Below are 20,368 nucleotides of genomic sequence, written 5' to 3'. Positions count from 1 at the left end.
CCTATGTGAAAGAGAAGTCTCCGATTCCACTGGCAATTGTCGTGTCTTCAATCTGCTTCGATAAGTGAATTCTGTTGGGGCTGCTGTACTATGACTGGACCTGAGAGAGACCAGGGAGACCACTATACCAAATCCTAACTTGGGATCTGTGCAGGCAACTCAAATGTTTGTCCTTTAATATCAATACACAATTGAGGAGAAAGTCAAAAGTCACACGTAAGTTGCTTTGGCCCCATGTCCCGACTAGGACTCTTCCCACATCATACAAGTACTGGTTCTTCAACCAAACCTCCAAATATGCAAGATATAAAAACCACATCTGAAGGAAAAATATATATTCAAAAGACAAAAATACTTATTTCAGGAACTTCATTAAAGCATTTACCCCCGCAGAGTTCTTCCAGAGAGAGAACACACACGCACGCACATGCACACACGCAAGAGCACGCAGCAGCAGTTTCCCACTTAATTTAAAAGTGATATTCGTGAATGCAAAGCACCTTGAATGAGCAATAGCTGCATTTCCTGCTGCCAAAAGACATACAAAACAGCTGGTCCTCCCCAGCGCTGTCCGCCGAACGCAATGCAAATATGTTAACCATCCAGCATTTATTACTTTTCAGTGCTCTTCAAACGCTGTGCCAGACACAAGTTTAATTTATGATATTCTCCTAATTACGATAGCTGTTGAAATCATTTCCCAAGCTGTTTCCCTCTTCCAAGCAGCCATATTATCTGTACTCTCTCTCACACACACAAAATAAAACTGAAAGCACATCAAATTACAAGCGATGTAAAGTAGCTGATTTGCTAGCACAATTAACACAGCAAAGAGCAACCATGAAAGATCCCCCATAAAGTTTATCTTTCTCCTTCCCCTCAAAACCATGAAAGGGGACGGTAAATATCTGCCACAATCATCAGTCTACTTTAAATTAGCTCACAGCTGGCAACTGTCCAACAGTCTGCTGGACCGAGAAAGAAATCGGCACCCATTTAAGCCCACCCGCACAGCCCATAGGTCAAGTCATTTAGCCAAGTTTAAAGGCCTTCAAAAGGCTTCTCAGATCTACATGAACCCACATGGCTAACTGGTCAAAAAAAGTACAATAAAATAGAAAAAAAGTTACTTTCTACGAGAGAAACAACATTTTATGAAATCATCATCTCTCTTCGGCGCGGTTGACTTCCAAGCTAGCCCTGCTGGCACCATGTGCCCACGGTCACTCACCGACGACACCACAATTCTAAACTGACCTGTCTGGTGACCCCTGGCATCGCAGCACATCATGACGCCCTTCAGCAGCTGGAGTGAAAGGCATGATTGAGCGACTGTTCAGTCACTGAACCCAAACACAGGGTCAAGCGGAGGTCAAACCCCAAGACGAGGTACTAACTCACTAACTCAACAAATTTCGCCAGAGCCAGTCATTCAACAACTCATTTATTTTCTTATATTTGGGTTTACTCAAAACAATTGTCAATTTTTTTTGGGGGGGGGTACAAACTCCAGTATTCCTTTTTCAATGTTTTATGTTGCTTCCTTTTATCTTGGTTGCAGCAGACAGAGGAATTGTAGGACACAGATATTTCAGTGTCAAACCTTAACTGTGTGTATTTAACAAATCATCAAAAATCTAATCAACATCACATTTTATGTCACATGCCAAATACAACAGGTCTAGCTAGACCTTACAGTGAAATGCTTACTTACAAGCCCTCAACCAACAATGCTTTGAGAAGTTAAGAAGAATAAGTGTTAAGTAAAAAATAGATAAGTAAACAAAAAACAAAAAAAAGTAACAAATAATTAGACAGCAGCAGTAAAATGACAATAGCGAGGCTATATACGCTGTTCCGGTACAGAGTCAATGTGCGTCGGCACCGGCTAGCCGAGGTAATTGAGGTAATATGTACATGTACGCAGAGTTAAAGTGACTATGCATAGACAATAAACAGAGAGTAGCAGCAGTGTAAAAGAGGGGTCTGGCTAGCCCTTTGATTAGCTGTTCAGGGGTCTTATGGCTTGGGGGTAGAAGCTGTTTAAGAAGCCTTTTGGACCTAGACCTTGCGCTCCGGGTACCGCTTGCCATGCGGTAGCAGAGAGAACAGTCTATGACTATCCACATCGAAGGGACAGTAGTGGAGAAGGTGGAAAGTTTTAAGTTCCTGGGCATACACATCACAGACAAAGTGAAATGGTCCACCCACACAGACAGTGCTGAAGAAAGTTGGCTTGTCCCCCAAAATCCTGACAAACTTGTACAGATGCACAATCGAGAGCATCCTGTCGGGCTGTATCACAGGGTGCCTGGATTCTGACAATTTTTAGGGCCTTCCTCTGACACTGCCTGGTATAGAGGTCCTGGATGGCAGGAAGCTTGGCCCCAGTGATGTACTGGACCGTACGCACTATCCTATGTGCCTTGGGGGTTGGAGGCCGAGCATTTTCCATACCAGGCAGTGATGCAACCATGCTTTTGATTGTGCAGCTGTAGAACCTTTTGAGGATCTGAGGACGCATGCCAAATCTTTTCAGTCTCCTGAGGGGGAATAGGTTTTGTCGTGCCCTCTTCACGACTGTCTTGGTGTGTTTGGACTATGATAGTTTGTTGGTGATGTGGTCACGTTCTGTTGCATAATTCAACAAGTGTGCTAATAGCAGGATACAGTCGGATTAAAAAAATCAACACGCTTGGATCTAGATTACATCTATCTATACATACTTTACATCGTTTGCGAGATCAGACATATCACACAGCCCGGTCGTTGAGAATGGGGGCGTGCTCGGTCCTCCATTTACTGTAGTGCACAATCATCTCCTCTGTCTTGATCACGTTGAGGGATAAGTTGTTGTCCTGGCACCACACATGCAGGTCTCTGACCTCCTCCCTATAGGCTGTGTCATTGTTGTCGTGCCTGGCCATGCAGTCATGAGCGAACAGAGAGTACAGGAGGGGACTGAGCACGCACCCCTAGTGGGCCCCCATGTTGAGGAACAGCATGGCGGATGTGTTGTTCCCTACCTTTACCACCCGGGGGTGGCCCGTCAGGAAGTCCAGGATCCAGTTGCAGAGGGAGGTGTTAATTCCCAGGGTCCTTAGCTTAGTGATGAGCTTTGAGGGCACTATGGTGTTGAACGCTGAGCTGTCGTCAATTAATAGCATTCTCACATAGGTGTTCCTTTTGTCCAGGTGGGAAAGGGCAGTGTTGAGTGCAAGAGATTGCATCATCTGTTGGGGTGGTATGCAAATTGGAGTGGGTCTACGGTTTCTGGGATAATGGTGTTGATGTGAGCCATGACCAGCCTTTCAAAGAATGTCATGGCTACAGACATGAGTGCTACGGGTCGGTACTCATTTAGCCAGGTTACCTTAGTGTTCTTGGGCACAGGGACTATGGTGGTCTGCTTGTAACATGTTGATTACAGACTCAGTCTGTAAGGTTGAAAGGTTGAAAATGTCAGTGAAGACACATGCCAGTTAGTCAGCGCATGCTCGGAGTACACGTCCTGGTAATCCATCTGGCCTTGTGAATGTTGACCTGTTTAAATGTCTTACTCACATTGGCTACGGAGAGCGTGATCACATAGTCATCCGGAACAGGAGAGAGAGACTACTCAGACAGCCACGCTTCAGACACAACGTGTTCTTAATTAGCAGGTGTGCTCTTAGAGGCAAGATGATGGGGAGTTTTTTCGCCTCCGTCCTTTTTATTTATGTGTATTTATGAAGTGGTGGAAGATCTGAGGCCCTTACCATAATAGTGTTTTATTGTTTAAATGTGGACGGTTATGCTGTGCGCTTAAGTGATTTCAGGAACCTCACAACTGTAGTATAAGAAATATCATAAACGCTGAGACGAAACATGTGGGCTCACGGTAAAAGGGGCGAAAAGAATGAGCGACACAAAGCAGACACGCATTCCACCTCGGAGGGGGAAACCACACATAATTAAACAAATAAGTGCATCTGAAATATTGCCTCGTAAAACCACCAAACGATTCGTTTTACTCCGACAGAGTGAAACAAAAGAAAGAGAGAGTACATTTTTCCCCCACATAAATAAATTCAGAGGTGATGTTGAAGAACACGGTGTCTCAAAAAGTATTAGAATAATAATACGTTCAGAGAAAACTTCTCTGCGACATCTGTCGCTGCGGATCATGAAAGTGTCTGAAGCCAAATAAAATAAAAAAACAGATGCCGACAGATATTACATTTTATTACTGATCAATCTGGGGCTTCTTACAAGACGGCTCTCTAACTGATGGGTTTTCATCAGGCCGTACGACACACTGCAGCCGATTGTCGATAGCCCAATAACCATGGGGCTCACTTCAAAGAGGGCCGCATCAGGTCCCTTAAATCAACACACACATGCGAGCGCACGCACACACTATTCAGTGACGAAGCTTTGACTGCCTGAGCAATATACTGGTCCTGCGCAGAAGCACTGAGGTACTCCAATGCACTCCTCCAACCAATCACAGGGAGGAAGGGTGGACACGTGACAGGTGATACATTCCTCCACGTGTCTCCGACTTGGCCAGGAGCTCCATCACGGGATGCCCCAAGCCGGACGGACAGAACGAAGGAAAAGAAAGAAAGAAACACACTCTCCAAAACTCAAGCTCGTTGAGAAAGTGTTTCATTACTTTTCAGAGTGTCCAGATTTCAGTCAAGAAGCACATGATCCCAATCTATTTTTTCATTTTGCCATCCTTTTTTTTTAACAATTAAAATATTAGATGGATAAGTGAAACCACATTTCTCCCTGCCTGTACACGGGTAAAAGACAAGTGCTGCCTGCCTGGGAGATTCCATTAGTCCACAATTTGCAAGGCGGCTGTTCTGGGGAGGGTGGAGAAGGGGGTGACAGTGGTTCTCCTGACAGGCCAGAGCACATGGCTCTGCTTAGCACGCGCACACACACGCATAAATGTATGCACGGACACACAGGCATGCAGACACACAAAGAGACAAATTGGGAAGATAAGTATATGAATTGTTTTTAATTATAACAACTAGCATCACTAGTTGTCTAGAGGAGGCCTAGCCTAGGGGAGACATGTCCTGCAAAGTATTCAAACAAAGCTGTCAGTGAGTCATAAGTAAGATGCTGGTACCTGGGCTCCCAAGTGGCGCAGCGGCCTAAGGCACTGCATCTCAGTGCTAGAGGCGTCACTACAGACCCTGGTTAGATTTCAGTCTGCATCACCGGCTGTGATTGGGAGTCCCATTGGGGCCCAGCGTCGTCCAGGTTAGGCCGTCATTGTAAATAAGAATTTGTTCTTAACTGACTTGCCTAGTTTTTAGTTTTTATTTAACGAGGCAAGTCAGTTAAGAACAAATTCTTATTTACAATGACGGCCTACCCCTAAACCGGACGACGCTGGGCCAATTGTGCGCTGCACTATGTATGTGTTGTGATACAGCGTTCCAATACATCCATTGGTGTCATGAGAAGGGCTAGCAGCTAATGTTAGATTCAGCTCAGATCTCCGACAATGCATTCAACGCCATTGGTGATCGCTATGCGCCTAATCCATGTTGCTGTTAAAAACCCTGGTTTTAAAATGGTCCAACTGGTATTTGAGGAATAAATTAAGATATAATAGAAAGCTGTGACCCTGCTCTGTTAAGCAGAAAATTAAACTGCTTTCAAAAGTGTTTTTCCAACGACTGGGCATGCATGTTTTTCTCCCAGTGCCACTCGCAATTTGAAAGCCCCAGAGGAATATTATTTTCTCCCATAGAATTGGACAAGCTGACCAATTGAATAGGTAAACCCTTCTAGGGAAAGGGGGATACCTAGTCAGTTGTACAACTGAAATGCAATCCTATTGTATTATCTGGTGTTGAATACTCTTTGATTTTATTTAACTAGGCTAGTCAGTTAAGAACAAATTCTTATTTACAATGACGGCCTACCCCGGCCAAACCCGGACAGCGCTGGGCTAATTGTGCGCCACCGTATGGGACTCCCAATGACGGCCGGATGTGATACAGGCTGGATTCTAAACAGGGACTGTAGTGATGCCTCTTGCACTGAGATGCAGTGCCTTAGACCGCTGTGCCACTCGGGAGCCTAGTTAAATGCAGGTTAAATAAAAAAATTAAAAGGGCCCAATCGTATGTTAAGTCACAGAAAATGGCTATTGAATGGAGAAGCGTGTGTAGCATACCATACGGCTGCAGAAATGTGTGTAGGCGGTCAGGGAGGCGGAGGATGGACATACGGTGGCCGTTCATCTAAGCTTAATTGAGAGGAAGCCATGGTCGTTCATTTAAGAAAAAAAAAAAACTGAAAACTCTGCCGGTCGGCTACTTCATGGGGTGACCTCCTGAGTCAGACAGGGGTGCCCCCATCGGGAGTGAGTGGCATGGGAGGGGGGGGCGAGACCAGTCTGGGCTGTGGGGTACAGCGTGAGGTGCCCCCTTTTCCCCCCCACAGCGCCATTAAACCCAGGGTTCTGAAGCCACTCGCTCCAAACAGCTCAATGACAACACACGGCCTGGCAATTAGAAATAATTAGGCAGTCATTTGTGGCAAGTCTTTTTAAGTGCATATATAACGACGCAATGATGCTTATTAGCCGGCCCGAGTGAGCCGAGACTCAAACGGCCACCGAAATAATTATGCCACTGATCACAAAGCGTCTGCACATCTCTGTACTTCACCTTAATGCGTTTCAAAAATCCACTTCATTACCTCCAGTAATTAATCCTCCATTAATTGCAGGAAAAGCCCAGTTTACCTCCCTTCGTTTCTAATTATCATCTTATAAATAGTTATGGTTCTAATTAATGTGTTCATTAGGCAGGATATTTTTCTCAAAGCAGCGCTCGGAGCCAAAGGTTCAGCGTCTCTCTCAGAAGCCTAACCAGCCAGAAGGTGAGGCCATTCTGGTTGCATTTGCTTTTATTTTACTACATTCAACCTCCTAATTGGCATTTAAAACCCAATTTGGAAGAACTTCAAGAAGCTTAAATGGAGGAGAAACGTAGGGAAGGGAGAGATTCATTTTGTATTCAGTTTTCCGATACCAGGGCAAAGAGTCTTTCTCTCTATCTCTCTTGTTCTCACACACTTTATGTCTCTATCACACTCTGGCCAAACAGGCGAGCTCTTTTCGACGTGATGAAATGAATGTACAGCTCATTGTGTATTAGGAGCTGCTGCCATCTTTCTCCAAACCGGTCCAAATGTTGACTGACGGGTGAATGACATGTCTGTTTATTGAGGGATTTCTTAAGAGGTAGGAAGCTGCTAGTACTACAAAGTGAAAGCAGAATCCTGAGCTCTCCGTTTGAAGGCCAGAGTGCCGTGAACAACAGAGAGAACTGAAAGGGCCAGTCAAAGCGAAAGCCCCTGGACAATAAATACATTATCCGAGCGAGGTCAAGGCAGAACAACAGCCCCTAATATTTACAGAGACAAACCAATCTGACGGGCAATATTGGGTGATTAAAATACATTGTTGTCAAGGTTTTCTTCACGTTTCGCATTCAGGAGCCGTTGCTGTTTGGCGGACCAATCGGTCATCATTTCTGACACGGGGTGAATTTAGAGCAACGTCTAGTCGAGCTCTTTAGTGTCAGGAGGTTCCTACGAGATGCTCAAAGACCGTCCGAGTTTTCTGTGGCACGGTTGTTTTTTTACTTGAACAACACACAATAGGGTTGGTGTAAATAAAACCAACGTAATGTTTTCTGAACAAAAATAAAACAAAAAAAACATTTTTGCCAAGGAAAACCTAAAAACGAATGAACCATTAAATCGATCTACTCCAAAGCGTTGGCAAATTGGATTATTGCATTGGGGCTTTCACAAAGCCTTGTCTGTGTGTCTGTGCGTGTGTGTGTGTGTGTGGGGGTGCATGTGTACCTGTGCATGTACATGCGCTCGTGTGTGTACATGCGCTCGTGTATGTGTTTGTTTAGCGGTAGAACAAACTCTGGCTGATCTACTGCGCGGCTAGGTTCCCACCCAGGGGAGTGGGGCTCGGGGCTGGTGCCGAGTGTGTGCCTGGAGGAGGGTGGGTGGACGGTGGTGGACGGGGGGGGGTTTGGCAGGAGAGGGGAACAGAGCCTCGCGGCGAGCCAGGGATGAAAGGGCCCGTCCGTGTCAGTCACTTACTCCTCTCTTTGGTAAATAAAGGTTTCTGACAACAAAGCAGCGAGCAGCGCTTGACTGGCCTTTAAAGGGGATAAATAAAAAAGACTGGATGCAGAGGGGAAAAACCTCTGAAAAAGCCTCTCAGATTCTCCAAAATGGAAGCATGTTGATTTGTATGAAGTAAAGAGCACGCACCACAACCAAACCGGGTTATCTTTCAGCTTAAACCAACATTTTGTATAAAATCGGGTATAAAGAGAGAACTGGAGGAAACATATATCCCTCGCCACCAGTCTAGGAGGTGAATGAGAGGAGAAAGCCCAGTGGTATAACAGACATATATAGAGGAGCAGGTTGTCCTGTAAGCAGCATTCAAACACACACTAAACAGGTTAGGCCATACACTCATTGCTGACAGTAGAAAAACTATGATGGAGAACTGTGATACAAAAAAATTAAAACATTTGAGTTGTTATTTTCTGCTCTTACCAGGTACTATACAAATTCACATCTTTCTTTTTCTACATCCTATTCTCAAGCTCTGGGGTAGAAACCCAGATTTGGGTTGTCATGTCCGCAACACACACACACTCAGATCGGATCCCCATAGCACACCACTCGGCCCAGACCCACCAGACACACTGATGGGTTATCCAGATACTGTGTAAACAGTGATGACCAGAACTTTCTTAGCACATTTTCAAAGCCCCCGTCCGCCTATAAACTCTTGACTTTTTTTCCCTTCCCTCTCTCAGAAAGGCCTGATTCTCATCCCCCCCCTCCTCCTCTCTACACTTGGTGACCTTTGCACGGGCCCCTAAAGTGGTGCAGTCAGGAAAAGCCATCAAGCAGATGTACTGCGGCCGCCCCGCAGTAGATTAACCCGGAAAGTTGCTGTGCAAAATAAATATTGGGCCATCACTTACGTCTTGTGTGATCTTCCAACAGCGATCCGAGCAAGCGACTACTACGCCAACGAGAGGGTTTCCCATTCTGATACCTCCGAGCTACGGCATATGCACTACCCCAACATGCACACTAGTGCAGTCCTAGGAGCTCCTAGCCCCTCCAGAGTGCCAGAGCGACAGTGTTTCCTGGATGAGTTCACTATCCTTAGGGACGGAGGGCATGATAATTAGGGGCCCTTCCGTTTGATGCAGATGACAATCACAGTAATCCAACAACTCTGCAGTTACCTGGGCTAAACCCTTACACAAGCACTATGCTCCCCGAACGGAACATGTCACTGAAATATTAATGAGAGAAATGTAAGCATCTTTGCGTGCATGTATATGTATGTGGGTGGGTGCATGCGTGGGTGCGTGACGTCTGGTGTTTGAGGTCAAGTGGTAGATTAGTAACGCTATGATGGCCTCCAATCCCTTCCCGTGAACCTGCCATTGATTTAACACTGACTGACTGACAGACAGACAGCCATGGCTTTAACCTGTGACTCTGCTGCACCCCCATAACTTCACAAACTTCCCCTAAAATGTTCCTATGATCCCATCCGTAATTCTTAACCGTGTTGTCTTCGTTGGAGCAGGTTTAGTTGAGTTCAGATAGACGTGTGCTCGGTGCCTAGCCATCCCCAGTGAACTGGAGCCGGAGCAGTGAACTGAGCCATAACACCTCTCAATATAACGCTGGCTTGGAGATCTGACTCCTCTGATCAAAGGGAATAAACATTAATGACTAATGGATAATCTGCTACACTTGTCTGTTTTGCATTTCGGGGGGTTAGATTGGCCACCTCTGGGGGGGTGGGGGGAATGGGGAAATCTCCACTCTTCAAATCATTTTCTGATTGCAGATGGAGTCGCTTTGGAATAGTAAACACATAAGAGCTTCATAGAGCATTATTCTTATTTCCTATATATATTTTGTATTTATACATATAGGATTCTAAAGAAAGTAATATCCACCCCCCCACCAACTGTCCTAACCTTTTCCCCTGCAATATTTCTATGCAGCTGTTATTATTCTCATTCCTCTGAATAATATCCCTCTCGTCCCATCCTTTTTCTCTCCCCTCTCTCATATTCTATATCTCATGCCACGCGGGCGTCCCGGGCTGCTGCAAGCGAGTGCCTCATATCCTGTCAACTTATCAATCACAGGGGCCCTGTCCACTCAATCCACCTCTGATTTATCAGGTAGCCTCGACCCAAACCCTTTTAACACGACAGTGACAGATAGCAGCCTAGACCATGGCAACCTGTTCAACTTTTGTCAAGTCAGACATTACAAAACTTGCTGTGCTCCCCCCACCCCCACTGTTAACCCCCTGCTTAAGCCGTTTACAGGAGGCTTCCCTCTAATCGCATTGCTTCATTTTTGGATTTTTCTCAGGCTTTCGCCTGCAATATCAGTTCTGTTATACTCAAAGACAATATTTTTACAGTTTTGGAAACTTTAGAATGTTTTCTATCCTAAGCTGTCAATTATATGCATATTCTAGCATTTTGTCTTGACAAAATAGCCTCTTTACTTTGGGAACGTTATTGTTCCAAAAATGAAAATAGTGCCCCCTAGTTATAACAGGTTAAGCCGTTTACAGGAGGCTTCCCTCTTTAATCGCATTGCTTCATTGCTTTTTAATCGCATTGCTTCACAGAGATATTATCAACTGTAATTCCAAATCTCCCTATCACATTGATGTGACACTGGCATTACATAACGCTCAGGAAGGAGACGCTTTCTGTCTGCTAGAGATGAACGTACATTGGTGCGAAAAGTGCAAATCAATCCCAGAACAACAGCAAAGGACCTTGTGAGGATGGTGGAGGAAACAGGTACAAAAGTATCTATATCCACAGTAAAACAAGTCCTATATCGACTTAACCTGAAAGGCCGCTCAGCAAGGAAGGAGCCACGGCTCAAAAACCGCCATAAAAAAGCCAGACTACGGTTTGCAACTGCACAATGGGACAAAGATCGTACTGTTTGGAGAAATGTCCTCTGGTATGATGAGTAGAACTGAAAAAGCAAGTGCGAGCAAGGAGGTCTACAAACCTAATCCAGTTACACCAGCTCTGTCAGGAGGAATGGGCCAAAATTAACCAAACTTATTGTGGGAAGCTTGTAGAAGGCTATCCGAAACATATGACCCAAGTTAAGGAATTTAAAAGGCAATGCTACCAAATACTAATTGAGTGTATGTATACGTCTGACCAACTAGGAATGTGATGAAAGAAATAAAAGCTGAAATAAATAATTATACTATTATTCTGACATTTCACATTCTTAAAATAAAGTGGTGATCCTAACTGACCTAAGACAGGGAATTTTTACTAGGATTAAATGTCAGGAATTGTGAAACTGAGTTTGAATGTATTTGGCTATGGTGTATGTAAACTTCTGACTTCAACTGTACAAACAATGTAATTCTCCATTTAAGAAGAGCACCTCCACCCAATCAGGCTCCCCTGCTAGCTCCGGCAGTCCATAGCCTCCGTCACCAGTTTCCTTCATTACCGCCATCTTATCTAACCTAATGAAGATATGAAACCGCTCATTTGTGACTAAAATGGTTCGCCAATTTTTTCCTGTAGCAATACAAAAAGTAAATAAGGTGCCTTGTGCGCATAAATCCTATTTTTAAAAAGCCTTTTCTTATAGTGCTAACAGATTTAAACAGTCAGTCAGTCAGTCAACACACGATAATGATGATAATAATACTATTTCAATAAACCATGAATGGATAATTATGTTTTAATTGCATGAATTTTTTAAAGCAGGTTTCCCCTATTTTCTTGTGTTCCCCAAAGAGGGGCGGGGAAGCAAACAAAATGTCTGACCTTCTGGGTCTGTGTGTGTGCCTGTACTTCATTAACACAAACCAAAATAAAAAAGGTGTTGTTTGTGTGTGTGCGTGTGTGTGCGTGATTAGCTGTCACAGTAGTACAGAGTGGCTCAGAGAGTCTCTTTCAATGACAGTCTGCCACGTTATAATGGCCTTCGCCACAACAGCAAACAAACCACACTGAGCTGCTGCTGCCTACTTGGCTAGCACTCACACACGTGCACGCTGGCAAACACACACACACACAAAGTCCCTACAAATGTTGTTTGAATATGTTTTGCTGTAAACTGAACTACAAGCAAAATGGCAACATTCAGTTTGTGGTTGCTGAAACCAATCATGATCAAATGTCATTACATTGTGAAATTCAGCCAAAAATCAGGGACAAGCACAGGGTATGGGTACAGTGAAGAGAGTAGTGTGGTGTGTGTGTGTGTGCATGCGTGTGGTAGTCAGACACCTATTGAAAGCCAGCACCTTCTACTGTCCATCCTCATACCCACAAAACTATAGTAGTGCCACTGTACTCTCTTGAGCCCTTCTCTCCCCCCACCCAGCCCCCACTACCTCAATCCCCATCATACCTGCGGGTGCGGCTGCGTGACCTACGGGAGCGGTTGGTCCTGCCTCGGTCTCTATCTCCACTACGACTCCTCCTCCTGCGAGACGAGCCGTGGGACGAGCTGCTGCTGGACCGCCGCCTGCGTCTGACACACACAGATACACACACACACAGGACAATTCCAGTCATTGATTAACCCGCGCGAGTTTAGCAGCTCAAACTCGTCTTCTTCTTAACCACATATTAACCACTCGCTCACCCCCTCGCACCCTCTCCCGTGTTTCCGCCCCAAGCAGTATATTCTCTCTTATTCTTGGTGTTCTTACCCGCCTTTCACAACACGTTAAGACTGAGCAACAGAGAAAACATGTCTCCCAGTCCCATCTTATACATAAAATAACTTATATATCCCTCAAAATAATAATTTAGTCTGTTGTTAATTTCGGTAATCAAATAATTCCCTCATTTACTTTCCATACCTAGCCCCCTAGAAGTGCCGGTGGTTGTTCATCAAATCTATCAAATACTTTTGTTGTGAGTGAAAGAGCGTGCGAGAGAGAGCACTGTATTAGTATCTGCCGGGGTTGGATGGATCGCAGAAGCGGGTTGGTTCAGGAAGAAGGCTTCCATCGTGGCCTTGACTCAAGCACTTCGCACACGGGTTCAGCAGAAGAAACGTGCAGGACGAGACATGTTATTTGAACTTGCGGTATACACACACACACACAGGCGTGTGACGATAATGTTAAGAAAACACGTCTGGTTCGCTCAAAGCGAAAGCTGCCACTACGGCACATGAGAGGGAGGCTGCCTGTGTGCACCGGCATGATGGAAGCCATCCAAGTGAATAGTGGGAGCAGGTTTGACATGTGCACTAACACTGACTGTGTGTTCCATGTCAACGCAATGGGTTGTGTGGGGGAGCTCTTTAATGCCTGGTGAACAGCTAGTGAACACGTGCTGCTCTTCACTGGAGACTTCAGTTAACGATTATCTTTACGCGTGTAGTGTGCCTTCCAAATGGCACCATATTCCCTATATAGTGCACTACTTTTGACCAGGGCCCATAGGCAGATGTAGCCTCATATATAAAGGCCCAACTTAATCCATAGGCCCTGTATCTATTTTCAACCCAATGTCCATTCATTGGCCATGTCCAACTCCTTGATTTGTCAGAAGTATTTCCTAGGCAGCTAATGAATGGCTGACTGAGTAGGAAGACTGAAGGCTAAGGGGTTAAACGGCTACAACCAGCCCCACCTCACTCCGCCCAGCCGGCCCCAGATCAGCGAGCCATTCTCTCAAGAACACCAATGATTTCCCATCTCTCGTAATGGACCCTGACCAAAGTGCATAAATGATGACCATCAACCGGCCTGGTCTAAACGACTGCAGAGGGAGTGTCGAGCGTGTGCGCGTGTGTAGGAGGCTGTCCAGTATCCTCTGTTAAAGAGACCCTCAGCGGACATCATCAGCAGTCATTTACTCACAGACACTTTCTCTCACACACAACCTGGACAAACACATTTAAAAAAATAAAAAATAAAAAAGCCTGTGGGTCTAAATGATGGCAGTAACATCAACTACTAACTACTGGTAATGAAATGTATTCATTGTAATAGCCTATGTCCAGGTAAACACATGTAAAGTGTTGGTCCCATGTTTCATGAGCTGAAATAATCACAAATCTGGCTTTTAAGTCAGTCTATAAAAATTTGCTTTTTTGTTACAACTTTAACTAGAACCATGCATAGTGCACTAATTCACTAATAATGACTAACTTCTTGTAGCAGGCATTAGGCTATAGAAAATTAACACAGATGAACAATCTCTCAAGCACACATGCTTGTAATTATCCTTATATAATTATCCTTATATAATTATGTTTCATGCTTATTGCATATGTATAAAACACAGACTAGACAGTTAGTATAACTGGTCAAAATGCTACTAGTGGTACGTGGCACCCCAATGCCGCGCGCGACAAACTGAGCATTTATTTTCCAGAATCCAGAATTATACTCTCGTTTTAGTAGTGACTTCTATGCGCGCAATCTGAGTAGTTGAGATATAAAAGGGGTATCGTTAGAAAAGTTAACTTCTCTATTACAGTAAAATAATGTTGGACCAAACCTCAAATAGCGAGTTGAAACCTCTTTTCAGAGAGAAAGATTTGACCTCTCAACTTTGTTGGCATGAGAGGGCAGGGGGAGGGGCTTGGTGTGTAAACCATAGAGGAAGAGGTAAAGCGCTAAAACCTGTCCAAAATAAGGCCAATGCGTTTCTAAGAGTTCATTTTGGACCTAAGCTTGTCGCCTGCCTTCCTGCCTTTGGGACAACGACTCCCATTGTTAGGGTGGAGACATGAGCATCTCGTCATTATATACAGAGCTCTGGTGTAAATGGGAAGGTGCACACAGCACAGAGGAGCGAAAGACAAGACCAAAAATACAACAGGAGAACAAGCTGTCATGAAAACAAAACAAAAAAAACATTAATTCTTGCAATACAGGCACTTGGAATATTGCACAAGACCATAAATTATAATTAATTTGATACATCCCCCAGCCCTACGTCCAACCGGCCTAACAAACGCAGACCACGTAACCGACTTCAGTGGGCAAACGCTCACCTTCGATGGTCACTGGCAAGCTGGAGAAGTGTGCTCTTCACGGATGAATCCCGGTTTCAACTGTACCGGGCAGATGTGGACGAGCGGTTTGCTGATGTCAAAGTTGTGAACAGAGTGCCCCATGGTGGCGGTGGGGTTATGGTATGGGCAGGCATAAGCTACGGACACCGAACAGAATTGCATTTTATCAATGACAATTTGAATGCACAGAGACAACGTGACGAGAGCCCCATTGTCGTGCCATTCATCCACACTATCACCTCATGTTTCAGCATGATAATACACGGCCCCATGTCGCAAGGATCTGTAATCAATTCCTGAAAGGCTGAAAATGTCCCTGTTCTTCCATGGCCTGCATACTCACCAGACATGTCAACCATTGAGCATGTTTGGGATGCTCTGGATCAACGTGTACAACAGCGTGTCCCAGTTCCCTCCAATATCCAGCAACTTCGCACAGCCATTGAAGAGGAGTGGGACATCATCCCACAGGCCACAATCAACAGTGAACTGTAACTCAGTAAAATCTTTGAAAATGTTGCATTTATATTTTTGTTCAGTGGAATAACCATATTATCAAGTCAAAACATCAAGTCCTTCGCTCTGATCCTATGTTGTGACGGCCATATCATTATTATCAGAGTATCAGCTGGTCATCTAACCTCTGTTCCAGACAATCTTTAGGAGCATCTCAATTAGTTTTGCTTGACTTCTCCCTCTCCTCCGTCCTCGTCTGCTTTTGAAAAAGGTCAAAGGTAATCGAGGAGCGGAGCCGAGGAGAGGAAACCAATGCGCTTGTATGAAATGAGACTCCTTCTCCTCTCGCAAATCATCAGGCAAATTATGTTTACAGGGGTAGAATCCCAAAATAAATGTGTACAGTGATAACTAATTTAGCCAGTTGTGCAAGTCATTTTATAGATAAACGGATAAGTAGCATATTGTTTTTAAATGTGAACATGCTTTTATCCTTTGAGACAACAGCTGATTCAAAGGGGGTGTGGCTGATTTTAAAACACTTCCCGCTAGCCGCCAGGAGGATACTTGTGCATCCTCTGCTGAAGTAGGTAATCGAGGAGGTGAGCATACTCCTCTGTTCACCTACTAACGAATTTACAATCTTCTTGACCACTCAACCACTTATTGGTTTCTAGGTCACGGAGGAGAGTAGCACAGAGGAGTTGCAGCGAGGACAGACTTTATCCCAATGAGTATCTCCCACTAGCAAACCACTGTGGGTACTTCCTTTTCTTGTTGTACTCTGTCATAAGGCCTATTAGTGGTGTAGTTGAATGTAACAGGTAGTGGATGTGTGGTAGCCTATTACGTACAGTATCTGGCAAACCAAACCAAATGTTGTTTAGGGCCAAGTTTGGCCTGCGAATTCCACTTTGGGCAGCCCTGCTTAAATATAAAAATAAAATAAATAAAGTGATGGAAGACAGTGGAAGTACCGTGATGAATGAAGTAGTATAGGGTGCCCACCCACTCTGCCCAGAGTTGGTGAAAAAGAGCATTGGTGATGAAATTTCACTTCCTTATGTTATAAAATATATTTTAGCAAGACAAATATGATTATTCATGTTCTGAATTGTTCCGTGGGGTCTTTAAGATATCATTAACATTATATCCAAAAAGTCAAATTTCACAACCTAAAACATCCAATAATAAGCACCAAGCTCTCTTGACATAGCGGTGCAATTTTGTGTGGTCGTCGTCTTCAAAGTTGTTTCCACGGGTGGCAATTTTTTTTTGCATGACATGACCTGAATTAAACGTACAAGGCTTTCAAAAATAAAAAGCTTTGTATACGCTTTGTGCTCTGTTGACAAGGCATAAAATTAACTTTTTGGTCCACCAGCCACTGTGGCAGGTAGATTGAAAAAACCTTAGATTTTATTTTTTTTAATCAGCCAAAATATTTGTTTTGCCACTAAAATTATACCAACAAAACACCACAAAAAAATGAAGAGCATGGTTTGTAATGTTTCTAAAACAATAAATGTATTACTAGTAAGAAGTAATGTGGTATATTGTTTAATTTAATTTTTTGTGACCTGAGCCTTTTAACCAAAATATCACAGATGAGACAAAAAATGTCACCTTCCCCTTTAAGGGCAGGAGATTAACATGGTAACGCGACTCGAGTCGTGTTTCTGCCTGTGAGATTGAGTCTGACTAGTAGAAGCGTTGTCTTTTCTTCCCTAGCAGTTGAAACTCAAACATAGAACAACCTAGCTTGTGAACAAAACAATGTAAATTACCAACAAACACAGCCCCTAGCCAAGCAGTTTTGAAGCGCAAGGTGCAATAGGCTATGCAGGGTTCGTAGTTCTTTAACTGTCTGATTCATTTACCAGCTATGAAACAAAACGGCAGAAATACTTTGAAAACAGCTAATGTTGTATTTACTTTGCTATAAGTATAATCATACTTGACTATTTTTATTCACAAATGCGAGTGAAATGCTTGCACTGTAGAGCACTGACCACCCGCCAACGTGGCTGGCGAAATGGACATCTTACCCACCAAGGCCAAAATCTAATTTTAGGTCCTGTCCGTTGTCATTTCACAGAGATACTTCTTTCATATTAATTCAAAATGAATACAAGAGTATACTAAAATATGAAAATACTACATGTATCAAAATCGATATCCATCTTCTCTCTATTGTTTTTTTGTCCTGCAGATTTACCCATTGGTCAAAATATGTGTTTTTGATTGGACACCCTAAGTAGTAGTTCTATAAAGTAGTATTATCCTATTCAATTAAAACTGTCTTTCAAGAGTGGTGGCTGATTTTTGAAAATATATATTTTAAAGGTACAAGTTTCACTGACAGATTTAGGATAGCTATCTATGTAGATAGAGGAGAGGGATACAGGATACAAAATGAGTGGCGGGACGGGGGATCCAACCGTCGCCTCCATAGGCATATGTGGTCCGCGACGGTGGGACTACTACTAGACCAGCCCCCGTTACAGCTTTACACATCCAGTTTGCTCCTTCATTCATGCACCTCTGTTAAACGGCGAGGTAGCGACAGTATACCTGTTCCTCTAGTGTTGCACACAGTACACCTACCACGCATGTCTGTCCTTTCTGTCTGTCCTTTCTGATGTTGTGATGTAGGTCTGCTTCCTCCTATATTTGCCAGTGAAGTAGTTCTCTCATCTACCGATCTCTGTAAATTGCAGTATTTCTATATAGACCTACCTCCTGTCTCTCTCTCTGGAGCGACTCCGCGAGCGGCTGCGTCTGCTGGACCTCTTGCTGCGGCTGGTCACCCGGCTGCCAGAGGAGCTGGAGGAAGAGGAGCGCCTTCTGTGCTTCTCCTTCTTCTTCCTCCTGCTACGGCTGTCATCCTCGCTGTCAGAGGTGTGGCGACCCATTATCCCTCACTAAACTGGGTTGGAGGAGAGAAAGCATAAGAGGACGTCTTATTTAATCAAACACTCATTTATTGATTGCTCAGACGAAACAGTAGGCCTACATCTAGCCGATTAAACTTTACTCCACGATTTAAGATGGAGTTGAGCGGCAACTAGTGTGGGCGGACTGGGGCTCTTTTTATTTAAAAAAAACGACTGATTTCAGCACCCAGAGAATAGCCTGCAATTACACACGACATTGTTATGTGTAATTGCAGACTATTTTTTGGGTGCTGAAATCAGTTGTTTTCAGAGTGCGCTCCAGTCCGCCAACACTAGTCGCCTCTCAACTCCATCTTACATCGTTGAGTTTAGTCAGCCAGCCTAAATCCTGCAATGCGTAGCTATACTGTGGCTAGTGGCTTCATTGTTTAATGCCCCCCTTCCATCCTCCAATACTGACATGTACTGGATAAATAACCTTTCTATTCGGAATATACATGAGCAGTCAGTATGCCAGAGAGCTACTATAGCTAGCTAACTTCCCCAACTCGGCTCCACCTGCCTTGTAAGAGAGCGTGGACAGAATGTAAACAAGTAACAAACATTATCATAGAGCTTAACTAGCGACAGTTGACTAGCATAATGGCTAGCTTCCCATTCTAAAATAATTGTTCAAATAGCTATCGCGTATGCCTGTGTTAAAAAGATACTGTGAAGTTTTAATTTGCAGGTTATAGCATGCAGACAGAATGTGCACTTTCAGGACTGCTGGCATGCTAGCTAACGTGTTAGCTTTCGTTTGCAGCTAAACACAGCTGACTCTATTCTAGGCATTTTTGTGTTACGCGCGCCGGTAAATCGGTAAATCGCTACAACGTTATTAACACAGTCGACGTATTTCAAACATTACTTATACAGTGGCTGTAAGTAGGGGGGGAAACAACAATTCATACCAGGTATCTTGCTACAAATGTTTATTCTTCTTCCTTTTTCTTCTTCTTCTTCAGTGGTGTTTATCCGCGGTTGGCATCCAACGTTATGGTGCATTACTGCCATCTACTGTACTGGAATGTGGGCCAGAGACAGGGAGAATGTAATCCTACCTGCCAGCCCTGTTGCTCTTAAAAAAGTATATATTTGAGACTGTATCTAATGACGTTTTACTCTATATACTCTTTAAACTAATTTCCTGTATCCCCTTCTCCCTCACACTAGATATCAGCCTCTCTTTTTCCCTCTGTTACTGCCCACACTGTAGCAATACATGCAATAATGACACTTTCCTGTTGGAGACTTTCCTATCACATTTAAGGTCTTATTCAACTGGCTGTCTCCCACCCTTAATCTTGTACAAATAAATATCCCCCTTAATTTGAAAAGCACTTGAAATACACCACCATGCACTGCTCAAAAGACTACTCTAGTAGATCAAGAGCACATCGATTGGAGAACGTTCGGATGAAACATGCAGTCAAGAGAATCTACAACAGAGCTATCGTTCGTGTATATCTCAATCAATGATCTATAGGCTACTGTAGAGATCCTACTCTTGTCATATTTTGCCAATTATGTATAGCCTACATTTCGTGAAGTTGCATACGTTTTTTTTTACAATGTATAGTATATAGCCTAGGCAATGGGGGAAAAAGTAGGCTAAAGTTGTAGGCCTATACTAAAACGTGCATTTTTTATTTTGTGTTATTATGAGTGGACAATCAACTGTGAATGCTGAATAATCTCCTAATTGGTTATATAAAAAATTATTACAAATCTTACTGCTCGTGTAATTTGAGAAAAAATGTTGAATTGTAGACCTATTAGGTCTGCAATCAATATTACATTTTTACATTTAGCCTACATTTTAGTCAATTAGC

General features: G+C 43.7%; 1 protein-coding gene across 1 annotated transcript in view; it reads right to left on the bottom strand.

Annotated features, from left to right (window-relative positions):
• LOC139382482 (arginine/serine-rich coiled-coil 1) overlaps window positions 1–19,512 on the bottom strand; it is a 179,677-nt gene extending 160,165 nt beyond the window's left edge. Inside the window, exons 1-3 of the mRNA XM_071126559.1 lie at window positions 19,448–19,512; window positions 18,337–18,526; window positions 12,511–12,633 (exon numbers count right to left, since the gene is read on the bottom strand). Coding sequence (XP_070982660.1) covers window positions 12,511–12,633; window positions 18,337–18,512 — 299 coding nt within the window. The 5' untranslated portion in view covers window positions 18,513–18,526; window positions 19,448–19,512. The remainder of the gene's footprint in view (window positions 1–12,510; window positions 12,634–18,336; window positions 18,527–19,447) is intronic.
• Between the last annotated feature and the right edge of the window lie 856 nt (window positions 19,513–20,368).

This window comes from Oncorhynchus clarkii, chromosome 24 (assembly GCF_045791955.1).
Source record: "Oncorhynchus clarkii lewisi isolate Uvic-CL-2024 chromosome 24, UVic_Ocla_1.0, whole genome shotgun sequence".
NCBI lineage: Eukaryota > Metazoa > Chordata > Actinopteri > Salmoniformes > Salmonidae > Oncorhynchus > Oncorhynchus clarkii.
Note: the sequence above shows the minus strand (reverse complement) of the source record. Positions and strands in the feature narration are given on the sequence as shown.